Source organism: Saccopteryx bilineata, chromosome 2, assembly GCF_036850765.1.
Source record: "Saccopteryx bilineata isolate mSacBil1 chromosome 2, mSacBil1_pri_phased_curated, whole genome shotgun sequence".
Taxonomy (NCBI): domain Eukaryota; kingdom Metazoa; phylum Chordata; class Mammalia; order Chiroptera; family Emballonuridae; genus Saccopteryx; species Saccopteryx bilineata.
This window is the reverse complement of record NC_089491.1, coordinates 5,215,142-5,236,421: the sequence shown is the minus strand read 5'-3', so window position 1 is coordinate 5,236,421 and position 21,280 is coordinate 5,215,142. Positions and strand designations below refer to the sequence as shown.

General features: G+C 56.7%; 1 protein-coding gene across 1 annotated transcript; it reads left to right on the top strand.

Moving 5' to 3' along the window:
* Nucleotides 1-7,085: 7,085 nt before the first annotated feature.
* Nucleotides 7,086-20,574, top strand: PLPP7 (phospholipid phosphatase 7 (inactive)). The gene is made up of 2 exons (XM_066255924.1): nucleotides 7,086-7,734; nucleotides 19,317-20,574. The coding sequence occupies exons 1-2, from the start codon at nucleotides 7,281-7,283 to the stop codon at nucleotides 19,679-19,681; spliced, it is 819 nt and encodes a 272-aa protein (XP_066112021.1). The 5' UTR covers nucleotides 7,086-7,280; the 3' UTR covers nucleotides 19,682-20,574.
* Nucleotides 20,575-21,280: the final 706 nt, after the last annotated feature.

Below are 21,280 nucleotides of genomic sequence, written 5' to 3'. Positions count from 1 at the left end.
CCCCCTGATGGCAAGGACACAGTCCTGGTGACAAGGACGTGAGTGCTCCATGAACATGGGCTGAGCTGCACATCTTTCTCATTTGACATGAAAAGGACAGAGGCCAGGGCCCTAACCTGCTCATTAAGTGGCCAGTTCCCTGAAGAGGATGTCCTGTCCTGGGAACGGGTCCCCTGGATGCCCACCAGCCCTGGGCTTGTGATGATAATGATAAAGTCCCCACTGTGTGTTCGACGCTGCCCAAGTGAGCATTGTCTCCTTCAGTCTTCACCTTGACCCCAGGAGGTGAGCTGTACAGACAGAGAAACCCAGGGGCCGTCCGGGTACAGCGGCTTTCTCAAGTCTGAATCCCTACCCAAACCTGGCCGAACCTCCCGGGGTGCCACCCCAGCCCCTCTTAGCCCAGAAGAAGCTCATACTTGAAAGTCCTGTCTCTGGAAAGTTGTGCGAGAAGAGAGCGAAAGCTCTTGCAAAATTGAAGACCCCTCTCTCTCAACCTTGGCCCCAGAGCTGCTCCCCTGTCTCATTACCCCTGATGTGATACCCTGTCTCAGGCTAGTTTGAGGGTGAGCTCTGCAGGGACATGGCCCAGTCTGTGTCCGTGCGCCTGTGAGCTAAGGCCCAGCTTCCAGGGCCAGCCCTGACAGACGGAGGGTCTGAAAGGTCTCTGCACATGGACGCATTCCCGGGCCAGCTCCTGACAGGCCCTCCAAGGCTCTGGCTGTGTCCCCAGCTCTCAACCCCCACCCTCCCTGGCCCTCCGTCCTCCCAGCCGTGCCCTTCTTTCTGCTCAGCATTTTCTGGAGCTCTGTGGGTGCTGGGCTCAGACCCGCGGCTGTCTCAGCACATGCGGAGGCCCAGGGTGCATCCACATGAGGACGAAGTGCTGGCGTCTGCAGAACAGAGGAAGGAGACCTTTGAGAGGTGCCCAATACCACTGGGACACTCACAGTGTCACAGTGTACCCTGGACCCTTCCCTTGCCCCAGACCGCGGTCTCCCCAGACTCTCTGCTGTGACATCACCAGTGAGTGGGAGAGAGGAGCGGTCAGGACACACAGCCCCAGCCCACACCCAGAGATGGTGGACTCCTCAGTGTGGCAACTTTGGGAGCTCAAAGTGTCGTCAGTGGGAGCACAGGACCCTCAATCCGGCCTTTTCCCCAGTGCTGACTGGGCACCTGTTCTGTGCTAGGCGCTCAGAAGACACCAGGGAACACAGCCAGGGCCAGGACAGATGACAGACGTGGCTCCCACAGCACTCGCGGCCCTGTGGGCCAGAGAGACATCAAGGCATAACTCTGGGAATAATGAATAGAGGTATTAATTAGCATAAATAATAAATAGGTACAAATTCATACTCAAAATGGTTATGAGTAAGTATCGATCGCTACAAATCAGGACATGTATGAGTCAGCCGTTTTGATGTGCTTGTGTCCAGTATTAAGCTTGGGGAGAGGCGGCTGACAGATGCATGTTCCAGGGGTGGGTGGGGGGTGTTGTGTGTAAGCGTATTAGAGGAGGTTAGAGTGAATGTATATGTGTAAATGAATGACGGCGTGAGTGTGGGTGACAGTGTGAGTGTGTGTGTGAGGGGATGTGTGAAGTTGTATGAGGCTAGAGTGTGTCTAGGTTAGTGTCTGTGCCATGAGAGCATTTGTATGTGGGTCTTGTGGGAGTGTAGATGAGTGAATGTGTGCATATTGTGTATGACAGTGTGTACAATGTATGCAGGTCTGAGTGTATGTGAATGCATAGGATGTGTCAGAGTGTGCTCTGGTTATGTGGTTGTATGAGTGTGTGGGTATGCATATGAGTGTGCGTGACAGTGTGTGTCTGTGGGTAAGGGTGAGTTTGTGTCCGTGCAACTGTGTGGATGTGTGTGTGATGGTGGGTGTGGCTGAGCACACATGTGGGTGTGAGTACGTGTAATATATGGGTGTGTGTGTGAGAGTGTGCAGGTCTGTGATGGTGCATGGAGGTGGGTTGGTGTCACTTTGGGACTAGGGGGACATGAAGGTGCCTGCTGGGTGGAAATTCCTACGGCCACATCAGGTCAGTGGGAGCTGGTAAGGGGCAGCTTGCCCCAGCCTGGCTCACAGGGGGGCCCCTACCTGGGAACATTTCCCTGGTGCCCGCAGGACCCAGTGCCCTCTGGCCAGGCTTCCCCATCAGAGCCTCCGGGACTACAGACAGTGAACAGCGGTGCCCCCAGAGGAGGCGCCCCAAGGCTGGGCAGCCACAGCCTGAAGTGTGCGCCGATGGGGCCGTTCTCGGGGCCGCCCCTGCATGCCTCCCACCACCCAGCATCTCGGAGGTGAGGATCCACGTGCAGGTGACAGAGAGGACAGGGTCGCCGCTGGGGCCGGACAGAGGGACGGAGGCGAATCTGCGTCTGGGTGCGGCCAGGATCGGGTGCGGCACTGGGAGTTCTCCAAGGTGCTAAAATAAACCCCGCGCGGGATCAGGTTTCCGGACCGAAATAACCCAAGAGCAGGCTTGGAAATGCGAACTGAGAAAGTGATCTGAGTCGGGGCGGGAGCGCCTGGGCTGGACAGGCAGTGCTGAAAACAGGCTTTCCACAGGGCTCCCTCCCCAGCCTGGCAGGGGCCCCTGCGCTGCACCTCCCTACTGTCCCTGCAGCTGTGCATCTCCCCAGGCTGTCTGCCCAGAGTGGAGTGTCTCACCCTCTCCGCTCCCCTTCCGGGGTCATTGCTCCAAATAACCAGTCTCCTCCTGGCCATGGGTCTTGTACGTCGAGGTTTGTAGTAGATTAGAGCCCAGACTCCGGAATCAGACAGCCATGCATTCACTGAATGTTTGTGGAGCGCCTCCTGGGTGCCAGGCATGCCTGGGCCCCTGGGCCCGTAAGCGAACAAATCCACAGCGCTCTCTACCCCGTTGGCTGACACTTTGCTAGGAAGAGTCGTGAACACACAGTAGATGAATGTAAAACGTGTTAGAATGGATGCAGGCCAAGGAAAAGAACAGAAGAGGATAAGGGATATTGGGGTGAGGTCTGAGTCCTGGGGTACCCCACTGGCTCACTCAGTGGCCCAGGTAGAATCCCTTTGCCTTGGAGCTCTGTGTTCAAATTTGTGCAGCGGGGACTGAAAGCCGGTCTGTGAGGTTGCGGAGATGGTGAAGGGACAGCACCCAGCTCTAGGTCTGGCACAGAGCAAGTGCTAAGTACTAGAGAATGGTCAACACGCTCAGCAGTGGCAGTGAATCTATCTTACACATTTAAAGACAACAAGTGTCTACAATGGACAAACAGGCCTGGATCCCAGAAGCTGCCAGAAAGCCTCTCTTGCTCTCCAGTAAGAGGCAGTCTTCCAAGTGAGCAGGGACGGGGGCTTTAGGCTGAGACTGGAGCCTGGCTCCTGGTCTGTCTCTTACCTGGCAAATCACTTCATTACTGCCCACGGCACCCCTTTCTAGCGATGGGCTATGCTAGAACGGGAAGGCGATGTGAGCTGGGGCCCGGTGGGGCAACGGTTCGGCGGGGTGGGGGCAGGTGGTCTGTAGGCATAGTGCCACCTTAGTCATCTTTGCACTTCTCACTGGTGCTTGCACAGGGCATGATGCACAGCAAGCCTCAGAAAGTGTCCCCTGAGTGAGCGAGTGAGTAACAGATGAGTGACAAGCAGCCGGGGAATGGAGAAGCTGTGGGACACGTGGCCAGGAAGACAGCCCACAGGCTCAGAGTTACCGAGACCAGCCAGCCCACGTCCCTCTGACCTTCACCAGCTGTGCGGCCTCACGGGTCCTGTCACCACCCTAGCCTGCTCTTTGTCATCGTCACCATGGGAGAAGTGTGGTTGGAGTTGCCGTGTTGCCCCAGGTCTGGGCATGGCAGTGGGTAGCTCAGGCCGGCTCTTGGAGAGCACGGGACTGCATCTGAGCATGCTGTTTGATTTCGCACTTGCCACTTGAACCACTATTTTTATTCTGCTGTGGTGCACAGGGATGCATGCATGAGGGCGGCCACACAGAATAGTTTTGAATAGTCACAAAACGGAAACAATCTTCATGTCCAATGACAGAGGATTGCTTACATAAACTATGGCCCCTCCGCATGGCAAAATGACAGACAGCCATTGAAAAATGAAGGGTTGTCATGGAAACATGGCCAGCTTGATATTTGTTAAGTGAAAATGGTAGGTCATTTTTTTTAAGGACATATAATACAGTACACTCATATTTTTAAGTGTGTGTGTGTATACAGTTTCATGTATTATTTCTGGTTATTAGAGTCATATTTGGTGGCTGTAAACTATTTCAATCATTGGAACTGAGATAAGTGAGAGTCCCTTTATAACCTGACCCCCTCCTGTTAGCAGAGGTACCGGAGGGGCAGTTGGATTACACTTATATTATCTGTATTTATTGAATGTATTACAGCCAGCATGTATCCTGTCTTCTCAACTAGACTGCAGGAAGAGATCAATGAAAGTATCGATTCCATGAATGAATGAATTCTAAGACTCTTGGAAAGTGGGAGACTGTGTGGCCTGTGGTAGGTGTTCGTAAAAGGATGGCGCCTGCCTTTCTGCTACCTGAGAATGTAAACAGTGTCACCTCGTGACAGAGAGAGGGGCGGGTCTCAGGGTGTGAGGGAGCCCTTCACACCATCCTCTCACCAGCCTCCAAGGGGGAAACAGAGCGGAAAGGGCTCGGAGGACAGAAAGGGCTCGGAGGACGTGCCTCCAGTCACTAAGCCAAAAGTTGCTGAGTCAGAGTTGGAACCCGGCCTGCCCTACTCCAGAGCCCAGTGGGACTCCATGGCCCTCCCCAGAGCGGAGCCCACTGTGGCCCTCCGAACCTGCTGGCAGCTTGGCCAGACCAAGATGCTGACACAGGCCTCTGGGTATTAATAGCCCCTGTCAGGGCTGGACTCCTCTGCCCCTTCTGAAGCGAGAGCCCAGGTCGTGGGCCCCGCCCAGGGAGAGTGGGGTGAGTGCCCTGGTGGAGAGCAGAGCAAACAGGCCCAGGTCCCTGTGGTGGGAGGGGTCTGAGTTCAGAAGCCCTCGTGTCCCACCCTCGGGACTTCTTTGGAGTGGGACCTCCCCTCTTATGGGCTTCCCCTAGGAGGCCTTCAGCCTTCGAGCCTCAGCTTCCTCATCTGTAAAATGGGGATGATATCCCAACTTTAAGGTTGGTTATATGGTCCATAAGCAAAAACGTAGAGAGAGCTCAGTACACTGCTTGCTATCCGTGTATTCTGGACACGTGTTCGTGTGCATCTGTCCGGGGTCCAGGATAAAGCAGCACACGTCCTCATGCTACACCCAAGAGGGGGGTATGTGACATAGTCTGGGACATCCTGCCTGGCTGCATCCAAATGGAACACTCTGGAAAAGAAATGCCAAAAAGTCTGCAAAGAACTCCAGCCTGCGGGCTCTTGGAGCCCCACCTTGGGGCTGGGTCCCAACAGAGGGGGCGCTTGGAAGGGAGAGAAGCTGGGCTCCATTCGTTAAACAAGATTGATTTCTAACCCACAGTGTCAAAGGCTCACTATGTGGCAGGAGCTCACTGACCTCACAACAGCCCTCGGAAGGAACACACTATTATTCTCAGGTTACGGCTTAGAAAAACTGAGGCCCAGAGAGACCAAGTAACCTGCTGAGCGTCTCACCGCTAGCCGCTGGCTGGAGCCCAGGTCATTCCTCATCTGCCTGATTCTGGAGTCTTGGGATCCTCTGCACCTGGTCCCTGGGAGGCCGTGGAGGGGCCTGGGTTTCATAGGCAGGCTCCATGACTGGAGGGCAAGCCATGGACTCCTGCCTCCGTCCCAGCCTAGCAGACAGGCCTTGGCTGCCACGAATAGTGAGACCAGGACCTTCGCTCCTGACTTCCCATCACCCTAAAACAAAGGCCGGGGAGGCTTTGGGTGCCCGCATTTGCCCAGGTGGGGGCATGGAGACCTGACGCACACCCTGACTCCTCTTCGACTGGGCCTCTTGGTCTGCGCTCTCCAGGTCTGCAGCCTCTCTTGCCCACTTGGCTCCCTGCCCAGCCCCGTGGGCCTCCCGAGACCTCGCACGGGAAAAGCTCTCCCTTGCCCTGCTCTTCCTTCTCCGGCGAGCCCTCCACGACACCAGGCCAAGCCCTGAAGCCTCCGTCAATTCCTGCCACACGTCTGCACACTTGCAATCACTTCCCTGTCATTCATTGAAGCCCCGCCCCTCCCCGATCTGTGAGCTTTCCCAGGACAGGAATGGAGTCTTTCCTTTGCTGCCTTGCGCCAGGCCCCTAACTCAGTGCCAGGCTCAGAAACTATTTATGGGCTGCCTGAGGCTGCTCGCAGCTCTTGTCCTTCACAAAACTCAGGGCAGTGGGGGCAACCTCCAGGGGGCAGGTCCGTTACCAACCCATGAATTACCCCTCATTCCAATGGAAATCACACCTTACAGCAGGGGTTGGGAACCTTTTCGGCTGAGACAGCCATGAATGCCACATATTTTAAAATGTAATTCCGTGAGAGCGATTCAACAACCCGTGGACGTTAGGCATTAAGAGCCACATCTGGCTCGTGAGCCATAGGTTCCTGATCCCTGCCTTACAGATGCCATTTCGTTGGACTGGGATGCACTGAAGCCAAATTCAAGGCCGATTTAAAAAATAATAATAATAATAATAATAATAATAATAAAAGCTAGCCTTCCAGCTTAATGGAATGCTGTCACAGAGGGAAAGGGCTTGACCTGGTCCCCACAGACCCAGGATGATGCTTCTCGTGACATCATTCACTCCATCTGAGCCCATGGGATCGAGTCCAAGCTGCCCAGGCCCGTGGAGCAGGCAGGCAAGCAGGCAGGCCTGGACTGCCCAGAGGGAAGCTGGTAGTTTGCAGGGCTTAGTCTGGAGCCCACACAAGCACCTCTGGCCCAGAGCACAGCCGAGGCCAGGGTAGCAAAAGGACTACATTTCCCAGAGTCCTCCAAAGCCTGGGGAGGGAGCCACTGGCAGATTGACATAGCCCAGGGCCGAGGCAGCGGCCGCAGCAGCGCACTCGCCCGCCTCCCCCGCTGCGCCATTGGCGCCAGCCTGCATGGGTGGGCTCGATTGGCTGCCCCGCCGATGTTGACGGCCCTCGGAGCCCGGCGGCGGCCGGAGGTAAACAGCCATGTGCAGTCGGCCACTCTATATTTAACAGCTGCCGCGGAAAAGGCCGAAAGGCAGGCGGGGAGCTGGGGCAGCTCTGGGGGCGGCCCTGGCCTGGGGGAGAGCGAGGCCCTGCAGTGCGGCTGGGCCCGGCCCTCACAGCGTCAGCGTCGCCATGCCAGCCTCCCAGAACCGGGCCCGGGCCCGGGACCGCAACAACGTCCTCAACCGGGCCGAGTTCCTTTCCCTGAACCAGCCCCCCAAGGGAGCCCCGGAGCCACGCAGCAGCTCGGGCAGGAAGGCCTCGGGCCCCTCGGTGCAACCCCCACCCTCCGGCGAGGGGGCCCGGGAGCGGCGCCAGTCTCAGCAGCTGCCCGAGGAGGACTGCATGCAGCTGAACCCCTCCTTCAAGGGCATCGCCTTCAACTCTCTGCTGGCCATTGACATCTGTATGTCCAAGCGGCTGGGGGTGTGTGCCAGCCGGGCCGCCTCCTGGGCCAGTGCTCGCTCCATGGTCAAGCTCATTGGCATCACAGGCCACGGCATCCCCTGGATCGGAGGCACCATCCTCTGCCTGGTGAAGAGCAGCACGCTGGCGGGCCAGGAGGTGCTAATGAACCTGCTTCTGGGTGAGTGTGCCCGCCGCCTGCCGCCCGCCCCATCAGGACCAGTGAGGCCTCGGAAACAGACTGGGATGGTCGAATGAGGTTAGGCAGGAAGGGTGCCCCAGAAACAGGCAAGCTTCCGGCCAGGAGAAGAGGGAGCCAGGGATGCGCAGATGAGGGCTCCTGCAGGAGGGGGCCTTGAGGACATAGAGACCCGGCGGGGACCTCTAAGAAAGGGCCCTGCGCCTGGCAAGTGCTCCGCTGCCCCAGGGGCAGCTTGGGGGTTGGGAGGCTGGAGGCTGTGGCCTCAAGGCTGATGATCGATGGCCTGTGGGGTCCTGTCGGGGGTGCTGGCGTGGGCGCCTCACCACATAACTCCCATCCGCAAGCCCGGGTCCTTGTGTTTCTGGGCTGCTTACAGGCAGCACTTGGAACTGCCCGCATGCCTCACTGCCCGGTTCAGGGACCTTGCAAACTGCCTGGGATGCTCCCACAGGCCTGAGTGGTGCTGGGGGTTCAGTGTGGGCTCCCACACACTCCTGTCCTCCTGAAATCCATACCTGCTGCTTCCCTGGGTTAGTTGCTGGAGGAGAGGGCCTGCTCTGTGCCAGGTACCACGTGGGACCCATGTGGACGGCACGCCCTTTCCTCCAGCCGGCCACACTCCGGGCACCTCCAGATCCCCAATGTGCCCAGGGAATCTCGGCTTCTGTCCCCCACGCTGGGCCCACCCCACCCCTCCTGCTCCCTAGCATGGCCACCATTTGGGGCACAGGTGGATGGGGTTCCCAGGCTACGTAAACACTGACAGGGAGTCCCAGTTCCAAAAGGGTATATGGGTTGGACCACTGGGAACTGTGGTCTAAAGTTACAATAAAAACGTGTCTCTACCCGCTCAAGTCTCAGAGGGTCCAGGGATGGACGCTTTGTGGGTGGGATGCGGGAAGAATGGTCACGGGTTTCCATGCAGGAGATGGTGGTTGGGTCTGGCACCGTCAGCGTGTTCTTGTTCTTGTCACCAAATTATTTACTTTACTTGTTATTTATCCCAAGTGAACAGTCCAACGTGATTGGCCCTGTCATCCTCCCCACTTTACAGATTAGGAGACTGAGGCTCCTATAAATAAAACAGCCTGGCCCAAGGCTTCAGAGCTGGAAATTGGCACCAGACCTTCAGGCCTGTGCTCTTCCCAGGGGCTATGCCATGGGTGTGGGAGGGAGAGTACAGGCAGAGCAAAGGGGCCGAGGCACCACGCCAGCGGTTTCTGGGGGCAGAACCCTGCTCTCATTATCCGTGGCGTCCCCCAGGACCCACTGCAGCCTGACACGGAGCGGCGTTAGGGGTTAGGTGGCCTGGTGTCAGAGGGTAGGAATGGGGTGCGTCCTCGAGCCCACTCCCTGGACCCCGTCTGCACGCCCTCCCCCCGGATGACGATGGAGGTGGTAGAATCCTCCATGTATTCGGTGTTTGGTGTGCCCGCTTTTCCATAAACCACACCGGTGCTTCTTATCCTCAACACAGTCCCACGAGGGAGAGGCTGTCATTCCTCCCCGTTTAAAGAGGAGGAAACGGAGGCACAGGGAGACGCAGCTCGTCTGTGATGGGCCGGGAGAACTGGGTGTAACTAGCTTGTTCGAAGGAAGTTTCTGCATCGTGCCAGCAGCCAGCTGCGGTGGGCACAGAGGTGTCTGCGTCAAAGGACAAGACTCCTTCTGGAGTAAGAATGGCAGTCATTTTAAGTTTTTTAAAACTGGCTTATTGAGCTTCATTCTATGCCATGACTGTCCCATGTTTCATGATTTTAAGATCTTTTTAATGATTATAAGGGAACTATGAATATACCCACTTTACAGATGAGTTAACTGAGGCTCAGAGGGGTTAAGGGACTTGCCCACTCCACACAGCTGTATGTGGTTGGTTGGGGACCCCACCCGGGTCCTCCAGACTGCAAACCCCTTGCCGTCCCCCTTGCCACCGGTCCGCAGGGCTCTGTTGTCCTCTAGTCTTTGGTGGTGGGGTGGCTCTGAGGTCAGACGGGGCCCTGTCCAGGTCCCTGCCTGGACCAGACTCACTCTGTGGACTTGGTCAAGTTGGTTCCACGTTCTGAGCCTGAGCTTCCTGATCTGTACGTGGGGCTTCAGGGCTGGAGGGAGGGGGCAGACTCAGGGGGTAAAGTGCTTGGCACAGGGGTGGCCAACGCCACTGCTGTGCGGACCGTAAGGCCCAGAGGGGTGAGGGAGCCCTGCCCAGCCCTGGTCGCCCACACCACCATTAGGGTGCCCCGTCGATTCATGGAGCCAATCCCTGGGCTGGGAGCAGAGGTCTCTGCCTGGACAGCTGGGACCTGGGCTCCCCTTGGCCCTGGAGGAAACTCAGGAACCTTGGGAAGCGAGGCTCCAGCCAAGGGGCCAGAAGGAGTCCCTGCTGGGCCAGGAGGAAGTCTTCTGCACTGCGGCCTGTGTGCCCTCCCCCAGGGCATGCTCAAAGTGAGAAGAGGTCTTAGCAGAAGGCAAGAGGTTAGACTCCAGAGTCAGCCAGACCTGGATGCAAATCCCAGCCCTGCTGTGGGAACTCAGGCAGGTGACTTTGCCTCTCTGAGCCTCATTTTCCTCCTCTGTTAAATGGGTTGCGTGAACACATCCCTGAAGAATTACAAAGTGCATAGCACATACAGTTGCCACCTCATGCTAGTGTAGCAGTGCTTGTTGCCATCATCACCACTGTCACCATTATAAAAAGAAGTCCCAGGTCCAGACTCCCAGTAGGCCCCTCCCAAGCTCTAGACCTGTGAGATAACCTGATCCCTGCTTGTTCCTCACCTGCAGCACTTGGCTTGATGGCCCCGAAGGGAGCCAGGGGACGGGTGACCCAGGCCCACCCCAGTCCATCCTGATTTCCTCGTGGGCCTGTCCTTGGTGGGAAAATGCCTCTGGGTATTGTTGCCATGATCTGTGAAAGTATCTTTATTGCCATTTTCCTGAATATGAAAACTATACATTACTTATTTCCTATGTCATTTTTTTAATTGATAAAACAGATATATAAAACTTGCCATTTTAGCCATTTTTTTTCTTCTTCTTTTACAAGTAAGAGGAAGGGAGATAGAGACAGACTCCTGCATGCGCCCTGACCAGGATTCACCTGGCAACCCCCATCTGGGGCCATGCTTGCAACTGAGCTATTTTTAGCACCTGAGGCAGAGGCTCCACAAAACCATCCTTAGCACCCAGGGCCGATGCACTCGAACCAAGAGAGCCATGGCTGTGGGAAAGGAAGAAAGAGAGAGAGAAGGAGGAGGGGTGGAGAAGCAGATGGGTGCTTCTTCTGTGTGCTCTGACCGGGAATCAAACCTGGGACTTCCACACACTGGGCCAACGCTCTACCCCTAAGCAAACCAGCCAGGACCCATTTTAACCATTTTTTAGTGTGCATTAAGAGCATTCACGTTGTTGCGCAACCATTGCCATTGTCCATCTCCAGAACTTTCCTCATCTTCCCAAATTGAAACTCTGTCCCCATTAAACACTCACTCCCATCCCCTCCCCCATCATCTACTTTCTGTCTCTAGAAGTTTGACCACTCTAGAGACCTCTTATGAGTGGAATCCTACGGTATTTGTCCTTCTGTGACTGGCTTCTTTCATTCAGCCCCATGTCCTCAAAGTTCATGTTCCTGTGGGTCAGAATTTCCTTCCTTTTAAGGTTGAATAATATTCCACTGTGTGGCTGGACCACATTTCGGTTTTTTTTAATCCACGGTTTGTCCATGGGCTCTTGGGTTGCCCAGCCTTTGGGCCGCTGTGAAGCTGGTGTGACAGCACCCTTTTCAGTGACGCTTTCCCTCCTCGTGGGCACGGAGCCAGAGGTGGAGCTGGTGGGGATCCTGTGTTGTAACGGGTGGAGGAGCCGCCACCTTGTCTTCCGCGGCAGCCGCCCCACCTCACGTCCCCCTGGCACTGCCCGCAGGCCCTGATCTCTCTGCAGCCTCGCCAACACCTGTTTCTTTCCATTGATTTTGATAATAACTATCCCGATGGGTGTGAAAGTGGTATTGGGGTTTTGATTTCCATTTCCTTAATGAGTGGTGAGGTTGAGCAGCTTCTCATCATGCGTTCCTATGGTCAGGACAATGCAAACATTGCGCGGCTAGATCATGGAACAGTGAGCCTCTCCCTTAGCTCCCGTCCTCAGGAATGAACTCCAGTGCAGTTTGGGTCCGGGAGGGAGGGAGGGAGAGAGAGACAGACAGAGACAGAGAAAGAAAGAAAGAGAGAGGAACATCGATCTGTTCCTGTATGTGCCCTGACTGAGGATTGAACTAGCAACCTCTGTGCTTTGGGACGATGCTCTAACCAACCGAGCTATCCGGCCAGGGGCCTCTGCATTTTTCCTCCATGCACTTGCTAACACATCATACGTCTCTCAAATGATCTCCTGCTCTGCTTTGCCCAGCTTGTCCATGCTCTCACGGCCCGTGATGGGCCTGCTGGGTCCTGGGCCGCCCATGTGGCATCACGGGCTCAGCCCTGTGCATCCCTTCATGCCTGAGGGGTTCCGTACCCAGAACCGGCTCCCTCAACCTTGCCGCAGCCCCAGCTGTCTCTCGGCATCCCCCTCCCTCGCCCCCTTTCTGCTGGCAGACCCTCCACAGAGACTGTTCCGAGAGCTCCCCCACCCTCGCCCCGCAGCCCCTGCTCCCGGGACAGCTCAGGGGACAGCCCCTCCACGAGGCTCGCACAGACGGCCCCAGATTGATGGCGATGTAGGCTGACTCCTGTGGAATGACTCCTGCCAGCCCTGCAGATGCAGAACATTCCCCTGCCCCTTCATGGCACGTAGTGACCCAAAGCGATCGGTGTCCCCACGGGAGCCCCTTGGGGCGCCCTGACCGGGCCAGGGCCCTCACGCACCACCGGGGCCGCCGCCGCCCTTGCAGCTCATACCGAAATGAAAGCCGAGAGTGAGCATCCAGGAGGGCTCCCAGGTGGCAGAGGCCCCACTCCTGCTCCGAAGCCACTCCCAGCAGCCTGGCACTCCGCTGCTGAGGGAGCCAGCGGCACTGTCCACCTCTCTGCGCCCGACCGTCTTCAGAGACAGGCCCAGCTTTCGCACCTGGATTCTTCAGTGAGAAAATCAAGGCCTGTGAAATCATGTGTTCACTTAGAATCACTCAAACTAGGGGACATCAGGACAGACCCTCACCTTCAGGACCCCCCCAACCTCTCCGCTCCTCACACGCCTCCCCAGGAGCTGTGTCTTTCTGGAACGGTGCTCGGGATTTTTTTTAAATAGCTTTTTGTGTGCATGCTAAATACATATCACATCCGACTGGCTGTCAGCCATGTTGGAACACACAGCTGAGTGGCGGTAGGCACCCTCACACTGTCATGTAAGCATCGCCACCGTGGTCTCCAGGACTTGCTCACCTTCCCCAGCTGAAGCTCTGGCCCCCTTGAACACTCACTCCCCTCCCCTCCCGCAGCTCCTGGTAGCCTCCAATCTACTTTCTTTTTTTTTTTTTATAAATAAATTTTTATTTTAATGGGGTGACATCAATAAATCAGGGTACATACATTCAAAGAAAACATTTCCAGGTTATCTTGTCATTTAGTTCTGTTGCATACCCATCACCCAAAGAGAGATCGTCCTCTGTCACCCTCTATCCAGTTTTCTTTGTACCTCCCCCTCTCCCTCCTTCCCTCCCCCCACCCCCCCGTAACCACCACACTCCTGTCCATGTCTCTTAGTCTCGTTTTTATGTCCCACCAATGTATGGAATCCTGCAGTTCCTGTTTTTTTCTGATTCGCCCATTTCACCCCACACAATGCTACCAAGACTCCACCATTCTGCTGTAAGTGATCCGATGTCTTCATTTCTTCTAGCTGAATAGTATACCATGGTGTATATGTGCCCCATCTTCTTTATCCAGCCTTCTATTTTTTTTTACAGTGATTAAAAGCCTTTAAGCAAACTCTTGGCCAATACAGCAAGAATCCATAAAAGAGTAGTGTCCTTAACATGTTCACCAAGTCCAAGCTGGCCCAATCACCATGCCAAATCCCTAAAAAATGCAACCCAACCACAGTTCAGACTGTTAGGAGCTGTCACAGGGAGCAGGAGTCCAGGAAAAGTCCACATCCAGGAAAAGTCCGCATGGCACTGGGGTTGTCACCATTCTATACTTTGCAGCTCACGTCCAAGTCCCAGTGACCGCTGCTTCTAGCTGGTAATGATTCAGGTAGACTGGAAGGCCTCCAATCTACTTTCATCTCTGCGAATTCCTTATTCTGGGCACCTCACACAAGTTGTCTTTTGTAAACGTAACTTTTCAACAATGTGAGCAAGTAACGTGTTTTTGTGCTAAGAAAAATCTTTTAACATCTAGCATGCTGCCTCCCAGACGTTTTTCTCTGCCCATAAACACATTTGCATCTTATTTTTACAAAAATGGCATCATACCGTCAATCCTGCCCGGAAACTGGCCTTTTGCACTCAACCACCCCCTCTAGCTCTCCTGCCGTGACTATAAATACATACCTGCTTCATCCTTCGCTGTGGTCCAGGGTGCTCCGTTGTCTAGACTTGGCCGTAGAGTGTCCCGTCCGTCTCCTACCCAAGGGCGTTGGGCTGGTGCACGTCTCTAGCTGTTGGGAAGAGTGCCGCATTGGACCTCCCTGACCGTGAGTCATGGTGCACATCCCTCATGGTTTCCTGAGGACATACGTGCAGATGGCAAAGACGTCTTCCTGAGTCTGGGGCCAAGTGCCCTTCAGAAGGCTGACATGGGTTTCCCGTGCCCCACGGCATGGCAGGCTGGTCCCCACCTCCCCGAGGAGCCATCGGGGGAGGCTAGAGGCCCGGTCAGCCCCCGGCCCCAGCCAGGGAGAGTCATAGCCCACAACCTTGCCCCCTCGCCAGCCAGCAGGGAGCCCCAACTTCACTGCCTCTCCAGGGACAGGTGTGAGGACGGCAGGACCGGGGGAATACTGGTGCTTCCTGCATGGGGGGTTCAGCGTCTCAGACCCCAGCTGGGTGAGAAGAACTGAGAGGCGGGGATGGGGGGAAGCCCTGTCTCTGAGGCGCCATGTTTGGAGGCCCGCTGGGCAGGCCCTTGGAGTAGCCTCTGGGATGACCCCATTTTGCCAGGGAGGAAGAGGACGCCCAGGCAGGGATGTGCCCAGGTCATGCCGTGCGTGCACAGCCGACCCGGAAGCAGGCTCTGGTTCGGGGGCTCGGGCAGAACCTTCCCTTGGCTGGCTGCAGGGAGCAGAGGCCCAGGGGGTTGGGTGACCAGCCCCTGTCACATAGCAAGTCAGAGGCAGCGGGTAGCGGCCACTCTAGGCGGACCTTTCCTGTGGGGGCGGCCTGGCCTCCCTCAGAGTCCGGAAGGGAATGTAGGTCAGAGAACTCGACTGGGCCAGGTGAGCGGGATTCACGGAGTCTTGAGTGATGGCGCCATTTGCTTCTATTTCTGGGCCCCAGATTATGTGCTGACAGTGTCTGAATCCCAGTCACACTGAGGGCTGGCCCTGTGCTGGGGGAGAGAGAGGGGCCCCCTGCCGGGCCGGTGGGGGTGGGGGTGGCCCTGGGGAGGCCACTGACTCTGCTGGAGAGCTGGCCTGCCTTCCGAGCACATCACCCACGTCACCGCACTGCGTCTCCTTCCAGCCGTCCACAGCGATGGCCGCAGCGTGGGGAGGGCGGCCCTGGGTACATCGCCCTGTGGAGGAACTCTGTACAGCGGCTGCTTACTGCCCGGCTCCTCCTCGGCCACAGGGCACCCTGCCAGGGGCGCACCAGCCCCGAGCCTGACCCACACCTGACATCCCCAAGAACCGGCAGTGCCCCAACACTGAAAGTCATGTGACTGAATGTACCGGGCACAGGATGGGCCGGGCCAAGGACCCATGACAAAGGAACAGAAACCTGGGTGGAGACAGCCTGTCACTCAGGTGAGGGAAGGCCTCACTGGGCTGGAGAGGCCTGGCCTTCAACCTCAGCTACTCCGTGAGGCCGGAGTACCAGGGTCAGAGCTGTTGACCTCCAGCGCCCAGCTGCCTTGTGAATCCCTCTCTCCTGCTCAACGCTGACCTCCCGTGGGCTCCGTATGGCTGCCCGCCGGGCCGGGCCCTCACCTGGGTCAGCAGCATGCTGACCACACACCTCCCAAGCCTCCATCTCCTGGGAGGCCCGGGCTCCTGGAAACCAGTGGCCATGAAAATTCATGGCAAGCACCTATAGAACAAGGTTCCCTGCCTTCCTTAGGCTCCTCTGCTCTGGGCCAGGCAGCCTCTCTCCTCTGCTTCCTGCTTCTGCCCCTGTCTCTCTCTCTTTTTTTTTTTTTTTTTACAGAGACAGAGATTCAGTCAGAGGGATAGACAGGGACAGACAGATAGGAACAGAAAGATGAGAAGCATCAATCATTAGTTTTTCATTGCGCGTTGCAATACCTTAATTGTTCATTGATTGCTTTCTCATATGTGCCTTGACCGTGGGCCTTCAGCAGACCGAGTAGCCCCTTGCTTGAGCCAGTGACCTTGGGTCCAAGCTGGTGGGCTTTTGCTCAAACCAGATGAGCCCGCACTCAAGTTGGTGACCTCGGGGTCTCGAACCTGGGTCCTCTGCATCCCAGTCTGATGCTCTATCCACTGCGCCACCGCCTGGTCAGGCTGCCCCTGTCTCTTGCTGGCCAGGCGTACCCCAGGGCAGTGGGACATCAGTCAGCCTTGTGGCTAATGAGAGAGGCCAGCCCAGGGGAGACCAGGGCTTCACATCCCAAACAGGAGCCCCGTGGCAGGCAGAAAGCGAGGAAGGCTGGCACGTCCTGCACTGCCCGGGGAACACAGTGTTGTCTGGGGGCAGTGCTGTGACGGAGGTGTAAACGAGCCATGCTGCCTCGTACGCTAGGGCTGTGGGGTTCCGGGGGCTGCAACATGGCAACTTTCAGATGTAGGTTACCTGACAGTGTGCAGAGAGTGTCTCGCAGCTCTTATTACCTCTGCGCTCCGTAGATGGCCGGACGGGTCTGGAACGGCGGTTACCTCTGCTGGCAGAGCTACGGGGGGGTTTAAATCGTTTGTAAATTTTCTACAGTGAGCACCTACCATGTCATTTTCTGCAGGTTTTGTTTGTTTTTTTGTTGGGGTTTTTTTTTGGTGACAGAGACAGAGAGCCAGAGAGAAGGACAGATAGGGACAGACAGACAGGAATGGAGAGAGATGAGAAGCATCAATTCTTCGTTGTGGCACCTTCGTTGTTCATTGATTGCTTTCTCATATGTGCCCTGACTGGAGGGCTACAGCAGAACGAGTGACCCCTTGCTCGAGCCAGCGACCTTTGGACCCAAGCCAGCAACCATGGGTCATGTCTATGATCCCACGCTCAAGCCGGCACCGTAGGGGTTTCGAACCTGGGTCCTCCGTGTCCCAGTCCGACGCTCTATCCACTGTGCCACCTCCTGATCAGGCTCGACAGGTTTCTTTGTGTGTTTTTGGTTCGTTTGTTTGTCTGTTTTCTTTTTCCTGGTGGCAGTGGTTGCAGGTCAGCAGTTCTGATATGTTCTGCAAAGTCTCTAGGGAAGCGCCATGCCAGGCTGCATTGAAGTCACTCAATGATTGTCCTTCTCAGGCCCTTCCTGTGTGCCGGGCTGGGGGCCCAGGGGAAGGACCAACTCCCTTTGTAGGAAAGGTCCAGAATAGGCAAATCTACAGAGACAGGAAGCAGGTTGGGGGTTGCCAGGGGCTGTGGGGAGGAATGACTGTACAATGGATACAGGGTTTCCCTTTGGGGTGGTGAAGTATTTTGGAGCTAGATAGAGGTGGCAGTTGTACCTTGTCCCTGTGCTAAATGCCACTGACATGTGCACTTAAAAATGGTTCATTGTAGCCTGACCAGGCGGTGGCGCAGTGGATAGAGCGTCGAACTGGGATGCAGAAGACCCAGGTTCGAGACCCCGAGGTCGCCAGCTTGAGCGTGGGCTCATCTGGTTTGAGCAAAGCTCACCAGCTTGGACCCAAGGTCGCTGGCTCAAGAAACGGGTTACTCGGTCTGCTGAAGGCCCGTGGTCAAGGCACATATGAGAAAGCAATCAATGAACTACTAAGGTGCCACAACGAAAAACTGATGATTGATGCTTCTCATCTCTCTGCGTTCCTGTCTGTCCCTATCTATCCCTCTCTGTCTCTAAATAAATAAATAAATAAATAAATAAATAAATAAATAAAATCTTTTAAAAAATGGTTCATTGTATGTTACATGCCTCTACTTTATTTTTTTTTTAATTGATTTTAGAGAGAGGAAAGGAGAGAGAGAGAACGGGAGATGAGAAGCATCAACTTGTAGTTGCTTCACTTTAATTGTTCATTGATTGCTTCTCATATGTGCCTTGATGGGGGGGGGCTCCAGACAGCCAGTGACCCCTTGCTCAATAAGCCAGCGACCTTTGGGCTCAAGTCAGCAACCTTGGGCTTCAAATCAGTTACCTTTGGGGCCCTGGCCGGTTGGCTCAGCGGTAGAGCATCGGCCTGGCGTGCGGGGGACCCGGGTTCGATTCCCGACCAGGGCACACAGGAGAAACGCCCATTTGCTTCTCTACCCCCCCCCCTTCCTCTCTGTCTCTCTCTTCCCCTCCCGCAGCCAAGGCTCCATTGGAGCAAAGATGGTCCGGGTGCTGGGGATGGCTCCTTGGCCTCTGCCCCAGGTGCTAGAGTGGCTCTGGTCACGGCAGAGCGATGCCCCGGAGGGGCAGAGTGTCACCCCCTGGTGGGCAGAGCATCGCCCCTGGTAGGCGTGCTGGGTGGATCCCAGTCGGGCGCATGTGGGAGTCTGTCTGACTGTCTCTCCCCGTTTCCAGCTTCAGAAAAATACAAAAAAAAAAAAAAAATCAGTTACCTTTGGGCTCAAGCCAGCGACCATGGGGTCAAGCCAGTGACCATGATCCCACATTCATTGCCGAGCCTGCACTCAAGCCCGTGACCTCAGGGTTTCGAACCAGGAACCTCAGTATTCCAGGTCGATGCTCTACCTACTGTGCCACAACTGGTCAGGCTTTACCTCCACTTCGAAAAAATGGGGATGTTTATGTCCTGTTCTCGGGATTGGCAGGAGCTTCCATGTTTCTTTTCAGAAACATCACCAGCCCAGCGTCCCATTGTCAGAACTCAGACCCTCCAAGGTGCCCTCGGGGGCCCATGAGACCCGATCACTCGCTCTCCCATTCAGCAGCTTTACTGAACACCTCCCACCCATGAGCAGATGGGGTCCTGGCCCTCACGAGCGTGCCCTGTGGGGGGAAGAGAGATGAGAGGAACACGTGGGGAAAGGGCTGGCATGGCGGGCCGTGAGAAACGCTGTAAAGAAAAATAAAGGGGGGGGGTAATAGAGGGTGATGGGCTTTTGTAAACAGGTTGTCAGGGAATGTCCTGCACTGGAAGGGGCGAGGGCGTGACCGCTGTGACTGTCCCAGGGAAGGCATTCCGGGCAGAGGTAACAGCCGGCAAGGGCCCCGCGGTGGGACCACGCTGGAGGCCACGTGGCTGGAACAGAGAAGGGGAGGGAGAGAGGGGAGGAGGAAGGTGGCACTGACAGCCTTCTCTCCCGCCCACAGCCCTGCTCCTGGACATCATGACGGTGGCCGGCGTGCAGAAGCTCACCAAGCGGCGTGGCCCCTTTGAGACGAGCCCCGGCCTCCTGGACTACCTCACCATGGACATCTACGCCTTCCCCGCCGGGCACGCCAGCCGCGCGGCCATGGTGTCCAAGTTCTTCCTCAGCCACCTGGTGCTGGCGGTGCCCCTGCGCATCCTGCTGGTGCTCTGGGCCTTCTGCGTGGGCCTGTCGCGCGTGATGATCGGACGTCACCACATCACGGACGTCATCTCGGGCTTCATCATCGGCTACCTTCAGTTCCGCCTGGTGGAGCTGGTCTGGATGTCCTCCAACACGTGCCAGATGCTCATCTCGGCCTGGTGAGCCTCTCTGCCCGGCAGGGTGGCCCGGCCAGGCAGCAGGCAGAGGCGGGCCGGCGGGGAGGGCGAACTGGGCAGCCCCAGCTCCTCTGCTCTCTCTGGGCTGGAGGCTGGCGACCTCAGGCGGGCCCACCTGGTGACCGGCAGTCCCCGGCTCCTTTGCTTGGGCTTCTAGTCTCTCTCTGGGCAGGCCAGGGCCCAGCGTGGGGACAGGCCTGCTTCGCTTCTGCTCTGGAAGTAACAGGTGAGAACCAAGACGGCAGGACAGGGGCCAAGTCTTGTCTTGTCGTTTCGTCCTCGTGACTGTCGAGTTCTTGGCTGTGCCCCACGTGACACAGTACAGTGCTTGGCAGATACCCCCACCTACCACCCAACACGGGCGCCGGTAACAGTCGACGATGGCTTAGGGTGGTGCGTCCCAGAGGGTGCCCCACGGGACGCCAGCCTGGGAAGGAAGAGGGTCCTGCCCTCAAATAAACGTGAAAAGGCTGCATACTCTGCCCCAGGTCGGACAGCCACAAGGGTTGCTAGTGTCTTAAAGGCTCTGACAAGTCCTGCAGGAAAGCTTCCTGTGGAACCTGTGTGACCCCATGTTTCCTGAGCCGGTTTGACCACAGAGCCCTTTTCTCACGGACAGCTGAGCCCCTAAGGAGCTGCCGTTCCCTCGAGCTCACCTGGGGGGACGCTGCCCAGGAGCCGAGCGGCCTGAGGTGTGAGCTGGCCTCTCCCAGCGCCACCGCCCCCCGGTGCCGAAGCCCGTGGGAAGCCCGTGGCCCGCGGACATCGGGGCCACTTTGGCCCCCAGGGGCCGAACTCTGTGTGACCTAATAGGTTGTTTCCAAGTCAACCTCTATGGATGTGCATTTCATGTGACAATACAGATGACATGCAAGCGGACCTTCTCCTGTGTGGCTCTTCTTTGTGTGACGTTAGTTTCCAGGCAGGAGAGTCTCTGTTAACGGGTGGGGGAGGGGAGGCTGTGGGCGGAGTCTCTGTCCACATGGGGGGCCGATTGCTTCCTTCCCAGAGGAGCCATGGTGTCAGGTGGTCAGGGGACATGGGCTCCTGGACTTCCCCTGGCTGGCTGGTCCCTTCTCTTTGCGGGTCCCTCCACCCCCCAGGCCCTGCACTGGCCACCCTGCCCAGCCCCCACTGCCATGCTGAGGGAGATCTGCCCTGGGGGCCGGGACCCTCTCTCTCCAGTCTCCAGACTTCACCTGGCTCCCTGCTCACTTGGTCCCCGCCCTGGGGAAATGGACTAGTGACCAGGCAGACACAGGCCTGACTGCCTACCCCACCAGCTGCAGAGACCCCACACCCGCCACAGTCATGGTGCCCTGAGGGGCGATGTGCCTGCAGGCAGGACCCAAGCCCTCACCCTGGGCCCATTCTACCCAAGGCCCCCAGCTTCTCTCTGGAGCCTCCAGGGTGCCAGCCCAGTGAGGGGTACACGAGGTGTCACCTTGTCCTTGCCCGGAAGGAGCTCAAACCACCATGATTAAAAGCCCCAACGTTGACCTTGAACTTGGCTGGTCCCAGAGTCTTTGCAATACGTTCCGCCCATTCCCACAGATGCTCCTGGGCATCTCGGTTCCAGGACGCT

Coding starts and splice junctions, on each gene's coding strand:
- PLPP7 (XM_066255924.1), top strand. CDS start 7,281: ATGCCAGCCTCCCAGAACCGGGCCCGGGCCCGGGACCGCAACAACGTC. Junction 7,735..19,316: donor GCTAATGAACCTGCTTCTGG/GTGAGTGTGCCC, acceptor TCCCGCCCACAG/CCCTGCTCCTGGACATCATG.